The sequence below is a fragment of the Poecilia latipinna genome, unplaced genomic scaffold (genome assembly GCF_001443285.1).
Source record: "Poecilia latipinna isolate Pla-1442-1.1 unplaced genomic scaffold, P_latipinna-1.0 Scaffold786, whole genome shotgun sequence".
NCBI lineage: Eukaryota > Metazoa > Chordata > Actinopteri > Cyprinodontiformes > Poeciliidae > Poecilia > Poecilia latipinna.
The window spans coordinates 1-15,254 of record NW_015113402.1 but is presented as its reverse complement, the minus strand read 5'-3'; the positions used below and the strand labels follow the sequence as shown (position 1 = coordinate 15,254).

At 42.0% G+C, this 15,254-nt stretch overlaps 2 protein-coding genes and 1 long non-coding RNA gene across 5 annotated transcripts; 1 reads left to right on the top strand and 2 right to left on the bottom strand.

The window, feature by feature from the left end:
* Positions 1-1,072: 1,072 nt before the first annotated feature.
* LOC106956060 (uncharacterized) lies at positions 1,073-1,484 on the bottom strand. Its single transcript, XR_001426707.1, has 2 exons — positions 1,247-1,484; positions 1,073-1,208 (listed from the first exon to the last, which is right to left on the bottom strand). It is a non-coding gene; the product is annotated as an uncharacterized LOC106956060 (long non-coding RNA).
* Positions 1,485-3,429: 1,945 nt separating this feature from the next.
* On the top strand, positions 3,430-12,677 carry LOC106956059 (creatine kinase B-type). 3 transcript variants are annotated; one of them, XM_015046628.1, is made up of 8 exons: positions 3,430-3,534; positions 5,871-6,076; positions 7,219-7,373; positions 7,528-7,660; positions 10,144-10,315; positions 11,159-11,282; positions 11,361-11,550; positions 12,263-12,441. In XM_015046628.1, exons 2-8 carry the CDS (start codon positions 5,884-5,886, stop codon positions 12,439-12,441), a joined length of 1,146 nt encoding a protein of 381 aa, XP_014902114.1. In that variant the 5' UTR covers positions 3,430-3,534; positions 5,871-5,883. The 3 variants fall into 3 exon arrangements, with proteins under 3 accessions (XP_014902114.1, XP_014902115.1, XP_014902116.1); XM_015046629.1 differs by having other exon boundaries at positions 3,431-3,534; positions 5,863-6,076; XM_015046630.1 differs by lacking the exon at positions 3,430-3,534 and having other exon boundaries at positions 5,884-6,076; positions 12,263-12,677.
* A 1,027-nt stretch (positions 12,678-13,704) lies between these two features.
* On the bottom strand, positions 13,705-15,250 carry LOC106956054 (MAP/microtubule affinity-regulating kinase 3-like; the record flags this gene model as incomplete). The annotated part of the gene is made up of 3 exons (XM_015046624.1): positions 13,705-14,457; positions 14,530-14,574; positions 15,165-15,250. Coding segments are annotated over 3 exons (501 nt in total), but the record flags the coding sequence as incomplete, so codon positions are not given.
* Between the last annotated feature and the right edge of the window lie 4 nt (positions 15,251-15,254).

Genomic DNA, 15,254 nt, shown 5'->3' with positions numbered 1-15,254 from the left:
CTGTGACTGATATTTACTTTATTAAACCAATAAACTATAACTTCACAAGTTGCTCAGAATCACTTGCTTTAATTATGTTTTATGAGTTTATTTTTTATTTTTGTATTTTAACTAATTTGTTCTGAAATGAAGAAGACTTTATTCTCAACTGACTTTATTCTTGTAATATTGTGATTTTGTTCTGGTAATAAGACTGCGTTCTTGTATTTTTTGTCTTATAACTTTACGCTCGTATTATTGCAACTTTATTTTGATATAAAAAAAGAGAATTGTTGCTCTTCAAAATAAAGCTCATGCACTCTAAAATAAAAGCCTCATGTTTTCATAAATTATTGCAAATAGATATTCCACATGTTTTTTCAAAATAAAAGTTTTGCTTTTTCATGGATCATTGTGCAGAAATCATAGAGCAGTCATTTTATTAAACGCACCAAAAAATTATTAATAGCTTTAGAGTTTGTGTGTTATGCCTGCGGGTCTGATCCAGTCAGAAACCACTTGGCCCGAAGCAGATTTACTCTCACTAACAAAGACTTCACTGTTTCATTCATCTGTGACCTCATTTCATATGCAAATCAGGAGGCCAGGTGGGCGGGGCCTAATCTAGGCTGAAGTTCACACCGTCTGCAGGGTCGATCTGGCACAATCTCCTTCAGAACAACAAAAATACCCAGAACCAGGAGGACTCTCAGGTGTAAACGGTAAATTGATGTGAAAGCGGTTTGATGAAAACCTGGGAACAGTCCAAGTCCAAAGCTCTAAACCTGGGAAGCAGCAGAAGCAAGTTTCCTCCCAAAGCCGCGGCGGTTTGAAGGGAAATGTTGAGCTTAAAGGATTCTCTCTTCTGCTGACGACCAAACATCATGAGGCGAACACGAGCCGAGAAGGCAGGCCGAGGAAGAGGAGCAGTGACATCATCAGGGGCAGAAACGACGAAGAAAACCAGTCAGAGACCCTGAAGGTCAGAGCTGGAGGTCCAGTTGGTTCTGGAGGTCCAGTCGGTTCTGGAGGTCCAGATTAATGAAAGAAAACAATAAAAACATCCATCCATCCATCATAATAAAAGTTTTTTGTCGTCATGGAGACCAACGTTGGACTTTATTACCGGCTCTAAACAGGATTACTCCAGATTGTTTCAGCCAATCCTGCGACCCGTTTAATGAACAGTTTTCTCAGATCTTCTGGTTTGTATCAACATTCAGTCAAACCTTCAATAAGTTCAGTACAGAAGCAGCGTTTTGATGACCTGCCGCTTCTCTTCATGTGTCTAAATCTGTTTCTCTGCTTCAAAATGCAAAGCAAGCAGGAGGAGTCAAACAGCAGCCGGCGCTGCGAGAAAATCTGTTCTGGCTGCTTTAATCCAGCAGCAGGCAGATTATATAATCTGCAGCCTTGAGCAGGAAGCGTCCAGGCTGACCGGAGAACGGGTAAAAGCAAGGAGATGAGAGGATGAACCATCAGCAGGGAACCAACAGCAGATCCAGAAGGGAAACCTTAAAGTCCAGCAGACAGAAAACGTTCTCACAGAGATCACAGAATCACCAAACAGATTCTGGCGTACAACGCTCCGGTCCACCGGTGGCTCTGCGCCTTACCAGAGGAACAAACATTCAAAACATTGATACTTATTGGAATAAAGTCAAGAAGCTGATTTAGTTGTAGAAACGATTGAACTTCAAATGAAGATAAATCAGAGTTTCAACTGCACAACGATGAATATAGATGTTATATTTCAGTATTAGCGCGTTTTCCTTGCAGAAAGCTGGTTTTGGGTTTGGACCTTATGAGAGGGATTAGCTAGGCGCTGCAGCTAGCTTCCTCAGACTGAAAACCTTTCACTATCAGCCTCTCTAGATTTCCTTTTGTATGTGCAGGAATGCCAGTTCTCCATTTTTATACTTTTATTCCCAGTAGATTCAAACATGGAGGAATTCTGACTCAAACGGGTTCGCAGGGTTCACTCAGTGCTCTGGATGCTAACAATCTGATATTGAACACTGCTGTGGGATACACCATGTCCTCAGCGCGCGCGCTCTCTCTCTCTCTCACACACACACACACACACACACACACACACACACAGCATCCTACTGCGGATGAATAATTCAGAGCTGCAGGAGAAAGTGCTCAGTCACCACAGAAATCCCGTCCACCTCTGAGGACGGTGTGTCATCCTGCTGCAGAGCCTTCAATCGATAAATCCATTTTGTGACACATTAAAACTCTTTAATGATGCTTTTTATTAAATCTGTTTGTGCATTTCATGTAGAGTAAAGCCTGACATGAATATTTTATGTCTTTAGTTTTTGCATAGGATCATTTCATAGCAGCTGCCCTAAAAGAACTAATGTATTTATAACCAGTAAATGTGTTTCGTGTTTCTGAGGAGGTTAACATGTTAGCATGTTAACATGTTTGGAGAACAAACTTCTAGTTTTATAATCACAAACCAGAAACGCTGGATTGCGCTGAATAACGCTCATCTTTACTTTTAAAAATAAAAGTTTTCCTTCTTCATGGTGGATTTCAAAGAACAAAGATTTTTCTTCTTCTCTGTTTATAAATCTCTACAATGTTGGTGAAATGTTTTCCCAACCAATTGATTTATTTGTTTTAAAATATGTTGACATTTAAATAACATTTTTATAGTGCATTTAAGTGAACACCACCAAGTAAAGCAGAGCAGCGCTAACGCTAAAGCACTATAGCATTTAGTGGAAGCTAACGCTAAAGCACCATGTCAACATAGAGCTTAGTAGACGCTAATGCTAAAGTGCCATATTCAGTCATGTTGACAGCCACCACATCTGTTTCTACATGTGATTTTTGCCTGTTTGTTTTATTGACCCTCCAGGTTGTTTGTTTATGTAAAGGTTTTATTATTCTGACTATTTAATTTGTTTGTATTGTCGCCGTTTACTCAGTAAAGTTTTTGGAAGGAAAAAAAAGAGAGCGAATGTGAGGACAGGAAATGAAACTGCTGCTTCAAAATAAAAGCATGAATATAAACATCTACAAAATTCTTTACAACTGATGTCCAAAACTTTATTCAACTGAATGTTTACAAACCAGGCAAGTAAATTAGCTCTTCAGAGTCTATCTGGACAAACTAATTTAGGGGATGCTAAGTGTGCTAAGTGCTAAAGGCTAGTTAGCTATTAGTGGATTAGCTGAATTGTAGCCACCACTGCATATTTGTTATCCTGTTGGGGTTTACTCAGGTTCTCTGGGAGCCGCAGAGTTTGCTTACACATCAGTCCGGCCCACAGCAGCTGATTTATCTGAGCCATCATCTCCATCCTCCCTGACCGGCTCAGAGGCACTGCGGCAGGAATCTGACTCCAGACCAGACACAGGGGGCGGGACTAAGGCTGGTCACGTGGTCCGCAGCAGCGCGCGGACCAATGGAATGAATGGACCGTAAATAGGAGCCAATGGGAGGCGGAGGGCGCGTATAAAAGGCGAGCGCCGCTTTAATCCGCAGCAGCAGCGGCAGCAGGAGATCCGGAGCTTCTCACCTCAGACTGAACACAGGTAGGGGCAGCTTCATCCTGCGGGGCCTGGCTCCCCGCATCAGCAGGGTGATGCGGGGAGCCACGCAGCCCGGCGGGCTGTGCACCTGCTGATGCGCTTTGTTTACCGCTGCGGAGACGCAAAGCGCCGCTGCGGGTCAGCCGGCCGACCTTGCGGTCCGTCCTGCGCTCAGGTGTTGCGCAGCAGCGGGATGCGCGCGCCGCTCTGCAGGATCCACCTGCAGGCCGAACCAGAACCATCAGAACCACCTTAATTCCGCCCGTTTTAATCTGCGCAAACAAAGGAGCTGCCAACAGCGCATGCTCAGATCCAGGGAATTTATCGCACTTTGGGACGATTCCGTTCCTCTGATTCCTTCAGGGAACGTTCGGCTCTAAAGCTCGGAACCGGTTCTGGTTCCGGTGGTGCTGAAGGTGACCGGGGCGTCGCGCACGCGGTGCCGCAGCCGCGTGCAGCAGGCCCGCCGCTGCTGCGTCACTGCGCGGCCTCCCGCACATTTAATCCCTTTGTGTCTCCTCCCCCCCCCTCCCGCACCGCGCCGCGCCATGTCAGAGTCCAGATTACATCCCGAACCTTCATCAGCCGAACCCGGATCAGCTGATTCAGAACCAAAAACAGAAAACCTGCGGTTCCGATTCTAGCCTGAAGGTCAAGAAGAAAAATCAGCTGATGATGATGATGCATGACTGAGCAGCTTCTCTGCTGATCTTTAATGTTTTGATGTTTTTTTTTAATTCCTGTAAATTTCTCCCTGCTGAGTTAATCTGGATTTAAAGATGCGTCAGAAACAAACAAACAAACAAACAAACAAACAACAAAACCTTCTGCGCTTCACAGCTGACCAGCAGATTTCTGATTTAAAACCAATCTCTGCTGCTTCGATCTCCGCCGGATCAATAATACCCGGTTGGACAGAAAAGCATCAGATTTAGTGTTAAAGTCATCAAGAATCAGAAACCAGGCGATAAGGAGGCAAAACCTTTTATTTTGAAAGGCCAGCAGAGCCGCTTGGGGTTCATGAGGAAAATGAGAATTTATTGGTTTTGTTCTGATTTGTTGAAATATTTACTTCAATTAGTAATGTGGAAATTACTTTAGCAAGAAAATACAACGTTATATATTTAGTCATTTTATTTTGAAGGGTTTCTCAAGGGTTTATTTTGGGGAAAAGAACAACACAAAAACAAAACAATATTTAATTTTTGAAATGTTTAGGTTTTTATCTAAGAATCAAAAAGTTTCTGTCTGAAAAAATAAAATGTCTGGACCAAATTACATGTTCTACATAAATTAAATTTGATGAATAAATAATGTTGAATATACTTCAGCAAGAAAATGCAAAGTTAAATATTTAGACACTTATTTTGAAGGGACATTTAAAAGGTTTATTTTGAAAAACTAGTATTGAACCAAAGAAATGTTGAGGTTTTTATTTAGAATCAAAAGTTTATGTTTGAAAAACAACAAAATATTATATTAAATTTAACCTGCTTTGGTCCATAAATAATCTGGAAATTAAGATTTTATTTCACTTGGAATTTTATTATCTTTTATGATAATTTATGGGCTCATTTATCTCCCTTTATAGTGTAGAATATACTTTTGCAAATTGTTTTTTATTTTTTATAATTTTTTTTTCTTTCTTTTTTTATTTTTCTTTTTTACAATTTTAACATTTTATTTTGAAGAGTGTTAAAGGTTTATTTTCAGAAGAAAAAATCCGAAAACAAAATTAATTCAAGGAAATATTGATTTAAAAAATAATCTATAACAGAATCAAAAGTTTGTGGTGGAAATTTATTTTATTTAACTTAAGATTTTATCTTTAGGATAATTTTGTTTTTGTTAAAACCCTTCAAAATAAATGTCTAAATATTACATTTTGTAATTTCTTTCAGAAGCAGTTTCAATATTAAATGATCGATTATTTAATGTAGTTTATTGATGTTTTTTTTCTTTAAATCAATATTTAACCTATGAAATGTTGAAGTTTTTAGCTAACAGAGAATCAAAAGTTTGGGCCAAATAAAATATTCTACGTAGATTAAATTTGGACATAAATAATGTGGAAACTGAGATTTTAGTTTTTAGGATAATTTAATGTGAAAACTACTTTTGCAAGAAATTACAAATTTAATATTTAGACATTTATTTCGAAGTTTTATAATTACTATATTTAACCTATGAGACGTTTTTACCTAGAAGAGAATCAAAAGTTTGGACCAAATAAAATATTCAGCTGATGATCAATCACCTCTGAACTAATCAAACAGATGGATTATTTACCGTTCCACATGAATGGATGTAAAGTGATTATTTGTGGTCCAGGTCGGCAGCCCAGACGTCATCATGCCTTTCGGAAACACTCACAACAAGTTTAAGATGAACTACTCTGCGGAGCAGGAGTTCCCCGACCTCAGCCAGCACAACAACCACATGGCCAAGGTTCTGACGCTGGACATGTACGCCCAGCTGCGCGACAAGGAGACGCCCAGCGGCTTCACCCTGGACGACGTCATCCAGACCGGAGTCGACAACCCAGGTCAGTCTCACCTGGAGCCAGACGATTGGTTCCTGCTTCTCAGGAGGCTCCAGTCAACCTGGAAACACGTCGCAGGGGCGGCACCACGGGGGGCCACTGGGGGCCGATGAGAGTCCTGGGAGGAAAAACAGAAACAGACGTTAACAGGCTGAACTGGGTCTGAGTCACACACAGAAAGAGAGTAACCGAAAAAATCCTGCAGGTAATGGACTAAAACCAGAAACGCATCAGGAAAAAAGTTAACTAAACCTAGAAAACCTGCAGATAAACATTACGTACATGTAGAAAACATTTAGATAATATAGAAATAACGCTACAAACCCTGCAGGTAAAAATAACTAAAACTAGAAGCCATCAGGTGGACATGAAATAAACCTAGAAAACCTTCAGATAAAGAAAATCCTGCAGATAATCTGTTTCATTTATAAATCTGCCTTTAAGACCAGATTTCTCTGACGGGTCGAGTCCTGGGAAAGAAAAACAAATCTAGATATAATTACAGCTAAAAACATGTTTGAACATAAATCCATATCTATAAAACCAGAACATAAAGTTTCACTGTGGGGTCTTTGGCCCCGCTCGGCCCCCCTTGGTGGCCCCACTGCTCCACCTGGATGCAGGTGAACGGATGATTCTGGATGGTTTGCCTCAATATTTAAACATCATAAACACCTGAACGCTCCGCCGGGTCAGAAGCTCATCAGAGTCCAGATTCTGTTAATCAGATTAAAATCCTCACGCTGCATTTGGAGGCTGTTGGAATTTTAACATTTGTTTTCCTGATTATGAACCTTTAGGATAAACTTCCAGCCATCATGGCTGAATATTTTGAGGATGTTTTTATTTGAAGCAACAAATCAACCTGAGCGGTGAAATCTGCAGGCGTGGGATTGGAGGTGCGTCAGACTCTTATCCATCCTGCAGATCTGCTGCTGCTCATTAATTCCTTCCTAATTGGATTGACTTGATAGCTCGAGTTATTTCTGCTCGTTAATTCCCCACCGAGGGCGGAGCCACTGCTTCCTGTCTGATCTGCTGATCCTCTTCTTCACATCCAGAATCATCACGTTCAGCTGCAGAAAGTCAAAACAAGAGCAAAGCTCACAGGTTTCAGCTTTCTGTCCCTCGGCGTCTCCCTGCAGGTCACCCCTTCATCATGACGGTGGGCTGCGTGGCCGGAGACGAGGAGACGTACGACGTGTTCAAGGACCTGATGGACCCCGTGATCGAGGACCGCCACGGAGGGTACAAACCGTCAGACAAGCACAAGACGGACCTGAACGCAGAAAACCTGCAGGTGAACTAAACCAGAACAGGTGAACTAAACCAGAACAGGCCAACTAGCCTTGTTCAGAACCAACCTGGTTCTGGTTGTGTTTGCTGTCCGTGGTGCTGAATCGGGACTTCCTGATGTTGGACTCATCTGGTAACCTCTGTCTTTCTGTCTTCAGGGCGGAGACGACCTGGACTCAAACTACGTGTTGAGCTCTCGGGTTCGGACCGGAAGGAGCATCCGTGGTTTCTGCCTGCCGCCGCACTGCAGCCGCGGCGAGCGCCGCGCCATCGAGCAGCTCTCCATCGAAGGTACAGCAGCAGCTCTGGTCCGTTTCTGGATGCTAACTGACTCTGGGCTGCTGCTGGTAAACCTGCAGTCAACAATTAACAGCAATAATTTCAGTTATTTAGCCTGTCATAAGAAAACATTGTCAGTCATATTTTCACCATGTTATTAATTTATAAATGTCACAGTTTTGCTAACTAAATATTTAAGTAGCAAGCTAAACATTTAGCTTCAAATGAAATATTTATCAGACATGCTAAATATCTAAATTGAAGCTATTTTGTTTTTTAGCTCGGAATATTTAGCTAATATGCAAATTTACTTGAAGATGACCAGAAGTGGACTACCAAAGTAAAAGCTGGGTCTTCCGAACTTCTAAGATCCTGTTTTTAAATCGCTGCAGTCACCTCTTCATCAAAGTTTCTTTTCCTCTTTTCTTTAACATTTCAACTTAAACCAAAGGATGAGCCTTTTTAAAGGCAATACAGACATTTAGCAATCAATATGCAGAGGCTTCATCAGACTCAGCTTTTATTTTGATGGCTCAGCTTTTAATTTGAGCTAGGTAAAATTAAATGTATAGCTAGTTTAGAGCTAAATTGTTAGCTTGCTCACTAAATATTTATGTAGCTAAACAGAGTTCTCACGAAACATTTAGCTAGCCATGTCTTTAGCTGGCTAACTAGGTACAATATTTAGTTAGCTAGCCAATCTATATTCAGTTAGCTAGCTAACTAAATATTTCGATTAAAACTTTTGACATTTGTAAATGAATGCATAACATAGTGAAAATTACTGAATAATTAATCCCTAACGGTTTTTCTTATAAAAGCGGCAGCCTGCAGTTAAAATGGCTGCTTTGACTCAAAGGCTTCAGTTTCCAGCCCGGTGGTTCATCCAACCTCGGCAGTTTGACTAATTATCACTTAAATAAAAGTCAGATGTGAGGTAAAGTTCAGGTTTCAGGTGTTTGGAGGAAGTGAGGCAGGTTAGTCACCAGATCAGAGCCATGTTGTTATGTAACGGAACCGAACCGGATGTGAAGGAGCAGCGCACCGTTAGCATCATATTATGCTGCGTTCAGGGACACCCGAAAATGCAGGGATTCTCTGAATCATTCCGGGTTTATTTAGCTCCGTCTGATGAGGATGAGTCTTTATTTATAGCTTCCCATCATGCCTCAGTGAGCGAGTTGGCCAACAGACCGTTACGTAACCGTGAGCAGAGCGTCGTCCTGCAGAGAAACTCCTAACGAGCTCAGCCGATTTATATTCAAGCTGAACTAAGAGGACACTCTGCTGCCCCCTGCTGGCAGAAACCAGGACTATTTCTGTTAAGATAAACATCTGCAGATATAACAGAGGCGGCAGCTACTTTTGTTCAATCAATAAAAAAACTTTCCAGTCGGTGACCTGGGCATGAAATTAGCTCTTTATGATGAATAAAATTCTGTTATAATTTCAGTTTATATTCCTGATTCATCACAAGATCCAGTCAGATCAAATGTGGGTGAATTTGATAATCCACATCCTGAAAATGTTCAGGCATAATGGAGGCTTCGCTGCCCGACAGAAACCATCTTATTTCCTTGGAAACCAATAAAAGTACGTTTGGAAACTTTGTTACCAGAAACAAGCATAAAAAATACACAAGTTATTCATTTTTGATAGTTTAAGCATTCGGTAGACCAGCAGCATTCGTAGATATTAACAAATATGAATGTGGAGCTATATTGTGATTAAAAGTTTGTTTAAAATGAAACTAATTTGAAACTGAAAAACAAAATTTAACTGACAAAACGCATTGATTCTGAGAAATGTTTTGAACCTTTTTTTTTTAAATGTAATGTGCTTTTCTTTATTTTTTTTCTTAATAAACTTTATGGCCCTAATTCAGCTCCATACAATGAAGTTTCCAAAAAAAGAAGTGAAACTGATAAATGTTTGAAACGGTTTTTAAGTTTCAGGTTTTTGTTTTTTTTTTGTTTTTTTTTTACAAACCTTTCAGCCCTAATTTAGCTCCTTATGATGAAGTTTGCAAAAATGTAACTTAATGAAAACATAATTGACCTTGAAAGTCACTTTTTTAGTTTTTTTTTTTTTTACAAATTTTGTGGCCCTAATTTAGCTCCATACAATAAGGTTTGGTGAGAAAAAAAAACACTGAACCTGAGAAGTGATTTCAAACTTTTTTTCAACAGTTATGGCCCTAATTCAGCTCCATACACAAATAAAACCATAAGACGACATTTCTAAAGAAGCTGACTGTGCAAACATATTAATAGAACCATAATATAAAGCTTAGTGGAAGGAAAAACTGTTCTGCATTTCAGTTGGAAATCAAAATATCAGAGTCTAGAGAACCAGAATTATTTGATGTTTCTTTAGAATACAAAATGGCAGCAGCGTTGACATGCGACCCAAATACTCAACCGTCTGACTGCAGCCACTCGGTGGCACCACGCCGCCAACCGGTCGGTTCTGACCCGGTTTCTCTCTGCCTGCAGCTCTGGACTCTCTGGAAGGAGACCTGAAGGGGAAATACTACGCCCTGAAGAACATGACTGAGGAGGAGCAACAGCAGCTGATCGATGACCACTTCCTGTTTGACAAGCCAGTTTCTCCTCTGCTGCTGGCGTCTGGGATGGCGCGCGACTGGCCCGACGCACGCGGCATCTGGTCAGTATGTCCCAACACACTCAGCTATTAGCACTTTAGCTCAGCCGTTAGCACGTTAGCTCAGCCGTTAGCACGTTAGCTCAGCTATTAGCACATTAGCTCAGCTATTAGCACACTTCCACTAATGTGCTAATTGCTGAAGTAATCTTTTGATTAGTGTTTGTGCTAACTCTGAAAACATTCAGGGCACTTAGCTTCCCCTAAATTTTCTGGATAAAATGTGAAGCCCCAAATTATCTTGCTGCATTTTTTAGCACACTTCTACTAATGTGCTAGTAATTATGCAAACTCGTTGTGTAGTGGTTCAGCATTTTTGCTAACTTTTAAATTGTTAAGCACACTTTGCTTTCCCTAATGTTTTCTGGATAAACTCTAAAGGCACACTTCCACAAGTCTGCTAGCAGAGCTGATTTTTCATTTAGCTCTTTAGTATTTTTGATGACTTTGAAAACATTAACTTTGAAAAAAATTAAGCGCATTTGGCTTCTCCTAAATTATTTTTCCTGGAATTCAAAAGCAGAGCTAATTTTTCATTTTTTACTTTCACATTTTTGCTAACCATGAAGACATTTGTGACACTTAGCTTCCTCTAAATCTTTCTGGATAAATTCATACATTCTAACTTACTTGGCTGCAACTGTGGGTACATTTCCGCTAATGAGCTAATAGCTATCGGTAGCTGATTTTGAAACGTTTAGGGCCTTTAGCTTCCCATAAGTAAATTTTTCTGGATAAATTCTGGACTGTTAATTTACATTACATTACATTACGCTGCCATGGGTAACTGCCAATATGGCCGCCACTCCATCTTTATCTGACCCAAACATTGTCCATCACCTGCAGGCACAACGACAACAAGACCTTCCTGGTGTGGGTGAACGAGGAGGATCACCTGCGTGTCATCAGCATGCAGAAGGGGGGCAACATGCGCGAGGTTTTCACACGCTTCTGCACCGGGCTCACCAAAGTAAGCTCTGCACCCCCATCCAGACCTGTACCCCTCACCTGTCCCGCCCATCTCACCTGTTAGCTCTGTCTCCTCCAGATCGAAGACCTGTTTAAGAACCGAGGACACGAGTTCATGTGGAACGAGCACCTGGGCTACGTCCTCACCTGCCCGTCCAACCTGGGGACGGGGCTGAGGGCCGGCGTTCACGTCAAGCTGCCAAACGTCAGCAAGCACGAGAAGTTCGGAGAAATCCTGAAGAGGCTGCGGCTGCAGAAGCGAGGAACAGGTACGACTTAAGCTTCATGAATTTACATTGAAAACAAACTCAGGCTGACGACTTTGTAGCATTTGTATTCTGTGCGGTTAGACTGTAGGGGGCAGTGTAGAGTGCCATTAGCATACAGGATGTCATTTGTAAAGTTATTTACAACTTTAAGTTAAAAATGGTGGTTCTTTTTTCAGTTCTGTTTTCACCATAATATTCATTCTTTATATCAGTGAAGCTCAATATTTAGTTAACCAGCTAAATATGTAGTTTGCTTACTAATCTTAGTTTGGTAACAAAATATTTAGTTCAGTGCTAATTATTTTGCTTACAAGCTAAATGGATTTAGCTTGCTAGCTAATTATTTAGTCTCAAACTAATTATTTAGCTGCCATGCTAAATATAATAATTTAAATATTTAGCTTGATTAGTGGAAGTGTGCCCACCACTGCAGTCAAGTCAATTATCAGCTTAGAATTTATCTGGAAATTATATTTAGCAGAAGAAAAGAGCGCTAAACGTTTTCCAAGTTGACTAAAGCGCTAATTGTAAAATTAGCTCTGCTAGTAGTTTAGTGGAAGTACCAATTAAATAAGTGCTTTAGAATTCATCTGGAAAATTCATTTAGGAAGAAGAGCGGAAAACTTTTTCAAAGTTGGCTAAATGCTAAGCTATTTTCTCAGTTTTTAGCATGCTAAGTGTGCGTACCACTGACTTCCTGTCTGCGTCTCAGGCGGCGTGGACACCGCGGCGGTGGGCGGAGTCTTTGACATCTCCAACGCGGACCGCCTGGGCTTCTCGGAGGTGGAGCTGGTCCAGATGGTGGTGGACGGCGTCAACCTGCTGGTCAACATGGAGAAGCGCCTGGAGGCCGGCGAGGCCATCGACGACTTGATGCCAGAGCAGAAGTGAACTGTCTCACTGTAACCCGACACCGCCGTCCTCCCTCCTCTTCCTCACTGCCCCTGCTCACCCCCGTCCTCCTCCTCTTCCTCACTGTAACCAGTCCGTCCTGACGCTGCGGGACGCGTAGAGCCGCTCGGTTAGACTGCAGTCTTCCAACATGTGAAGGATTTTCTATTTCCTTATCTGCACCTGTTGGATCCATCTAACATCTGAAATATCTAATAAAGTCTCTGTGGCCCAGACAGCGCCTGTCTTCATTTACAAACATGGATTTAATCAAATTTACGCTTGTTTCTGCATAGAACACTGTGGACTTTGACTAGGCCGTTGCAACACCTGGATTTTGGCTTCTAGACTCGTGTTTTGGTCTGCAAGACACGGAACTTTTTTTTTTTTTAACAGAAAAACACTATTTAAATTTTTTGCAATCATAAATGTGGCCTAATAATCACTCAAAATGAGTTAAAACCATAAGTTTACATACCTTATTTTGACTGTCTGAAGTTTAATCAAACCATATTTCTCTTCTTTTGGGTCAAATAAGAATATTTCTATTTGCTAAAACAATGAACTACTGAGAGGCTTGTGAAAGGAAACGCAACCAAATACTGGGATTTATGTAAACTTATGATCCTCTCTGACTTTGTTTCTCATTATTGAAGTTTTTAGCAAATAGAAATAATTTTGTTTAATTTGACCTGAAGTGAGAAGCTTGGTGTGATTTAACATCAGAGAGGAAAAGGTGTATGTAAACTTCTGGTTTCAGTTGGACAGATTAGCCTCCAGCACGTTTAGCATCAGGATTTAAAACCTGTATGAAAATTATGAACAGGAAGTAAAAGCAGATATTTCCATTCTGACGTCCCTCCATTAAAACCCCGGAGGTTTGTCTCTGCTGCCACCTGGTGGTCAATCAGCGTCACCGCAGCAACTAAACTGAATCTCTTCCATTTTATTCAACTGATTTTAGTTTTATAATCAATAAACTGAAGTAAACTTTATCAACACTTCAACTAATTTGAATAAAAACATTTTATCCTCTTACCTCCACTTTGATATTTACCTATTTTTGCCTTATTCCAACCATAAATCGCATTTTATTGTAATTTTATATCTTAAACCAACAAAAAAGTTGAACATATTTCACACTTTCGTGGAAACTGAAGAGTTTGCAGCTGAAACTGAATCGAAACGCAGTCTGGAGGTCTGGTGAACTCAGGACGGTTTGGCGCTAGCTTCCCTCTGGTCACCATGACGACAGGACGCGGAGATGCGTTCAACGTGTTTAATGAGACACAGGTGAGCCTGAGCTGCAGTCGGATCAGCTGACTGCTCACATGTACAAAATCAACAAGGTGAGAAACTATTTACATTCACAAAAACACAGAGAGACTCTCTGAAGAGGAAACGCTAACAGCCGGACTCAGAGTCCCAGAATGCTGTGCAGCAAAGTCCGCTCGTCCCCGCCTACAGCGTCGAGCCGGAACCAATCAGCAGACAGCTCAGAGTCATCCTGCTGGGAGAAACAGGAAGATGGCAGTCGGGTCACTTCCTTCTGTTCATCGCTTCCTCTCCCCGTCTGTCCACATGAACCACTTCCTGTTTCCTCCTGTCCCTACGTGGCCCTGTTCCTCCCAGTCCTCTCAGCCCCTCTATAGTTTGAGCTCGTTGGCGATTTTGGAGGCGATGTTCTTGAAAGCGATGGACGTTCCTGAAATGCGTTTGAAGCGGACGCCGTTGAGTGAGAGGCGGGGCAGCTTGCAGACCTCCATCTCCCATTGGACGAGGCTGTCGGCGTGCCCGTCGCCGTGGACGCAGAGCAGCAGGAAGGCCTCGCGCTGCTCATAGTCGCAGTTGTTGGCGTCCAGGACCTTCCTGATCTCGCGCATCATGTCCGCCGGCTCCATGGACGACGTGGTCTTCATGCTCCAGGTGAACCTCAGTGAGCGCGGCTTGGCGTCCTTGGAGTGCGGCGCGGCGGGGGACGGCGGCTCCTCCCTCTGGTCGGACGTGACGGCGCGGCTGGAGGGAGGAGAAGAAGACGTTAACTTCCTCCAGACGCTGCGCTCCGATTGGCCGTCTCGCTCTACCCACCTGGACCCCTCCAGTCTGCCGTTCCTCTCCGCCTCCGACGGCGCTCTGCCAGCCGAGAGGAGGGGAAGAAGAAGCAGAGCGTAAATCACAGGAAAAACCTGCACAACAGCTAGCAGCAACAGGAAGTGATGCGTCCTGACTTCCTGTCTGCTTAGGGGCCGGACCAGCAGCAGGTCCAAAGCTCGGTGGTAAAAATAAAAACTGGTTGGCGATTTATGAAGCTACTGGAAAGTTTTCACATAAGATCCTGAGACAATCAGTTCAAAACATTTTATATAAAATGCAGATAAATGTTTTAATATCAACCTGATGAATGTAGAAGATTTTATTATTTTTATAAATGTACTAATATTTATTTCTTAAACCGAGTTATTTATTTATTATTTTCTATCAACAGACGGGAACAAAAAGCTGAACGTCCTGAGATAAAATCCTTCTGCTGCTGTGTTGCATCATGGGATTCGTAGTTTTATCCGAGTCTTTCAGTCGGATCAGAACGAAACATTCAGCGAAGGAAAGAAGGAAGGAAGATAATCTAAAGAGTGAAACGAGGAAGGAAGTATTTAGCGTCACAGCTAAATAGCTACTGAAGCAGTGTTGAGAAGTTCAGTGGAAGGACGACGTTCGGTGCATACCTCCTGGTGAGCTTGGAGGTGAGTTTGGAGAACAGGTTGGACGATGCGCGGCTGCGGGCCTGGGCCAGCGGCGTGGCGTCGTGCGACAGG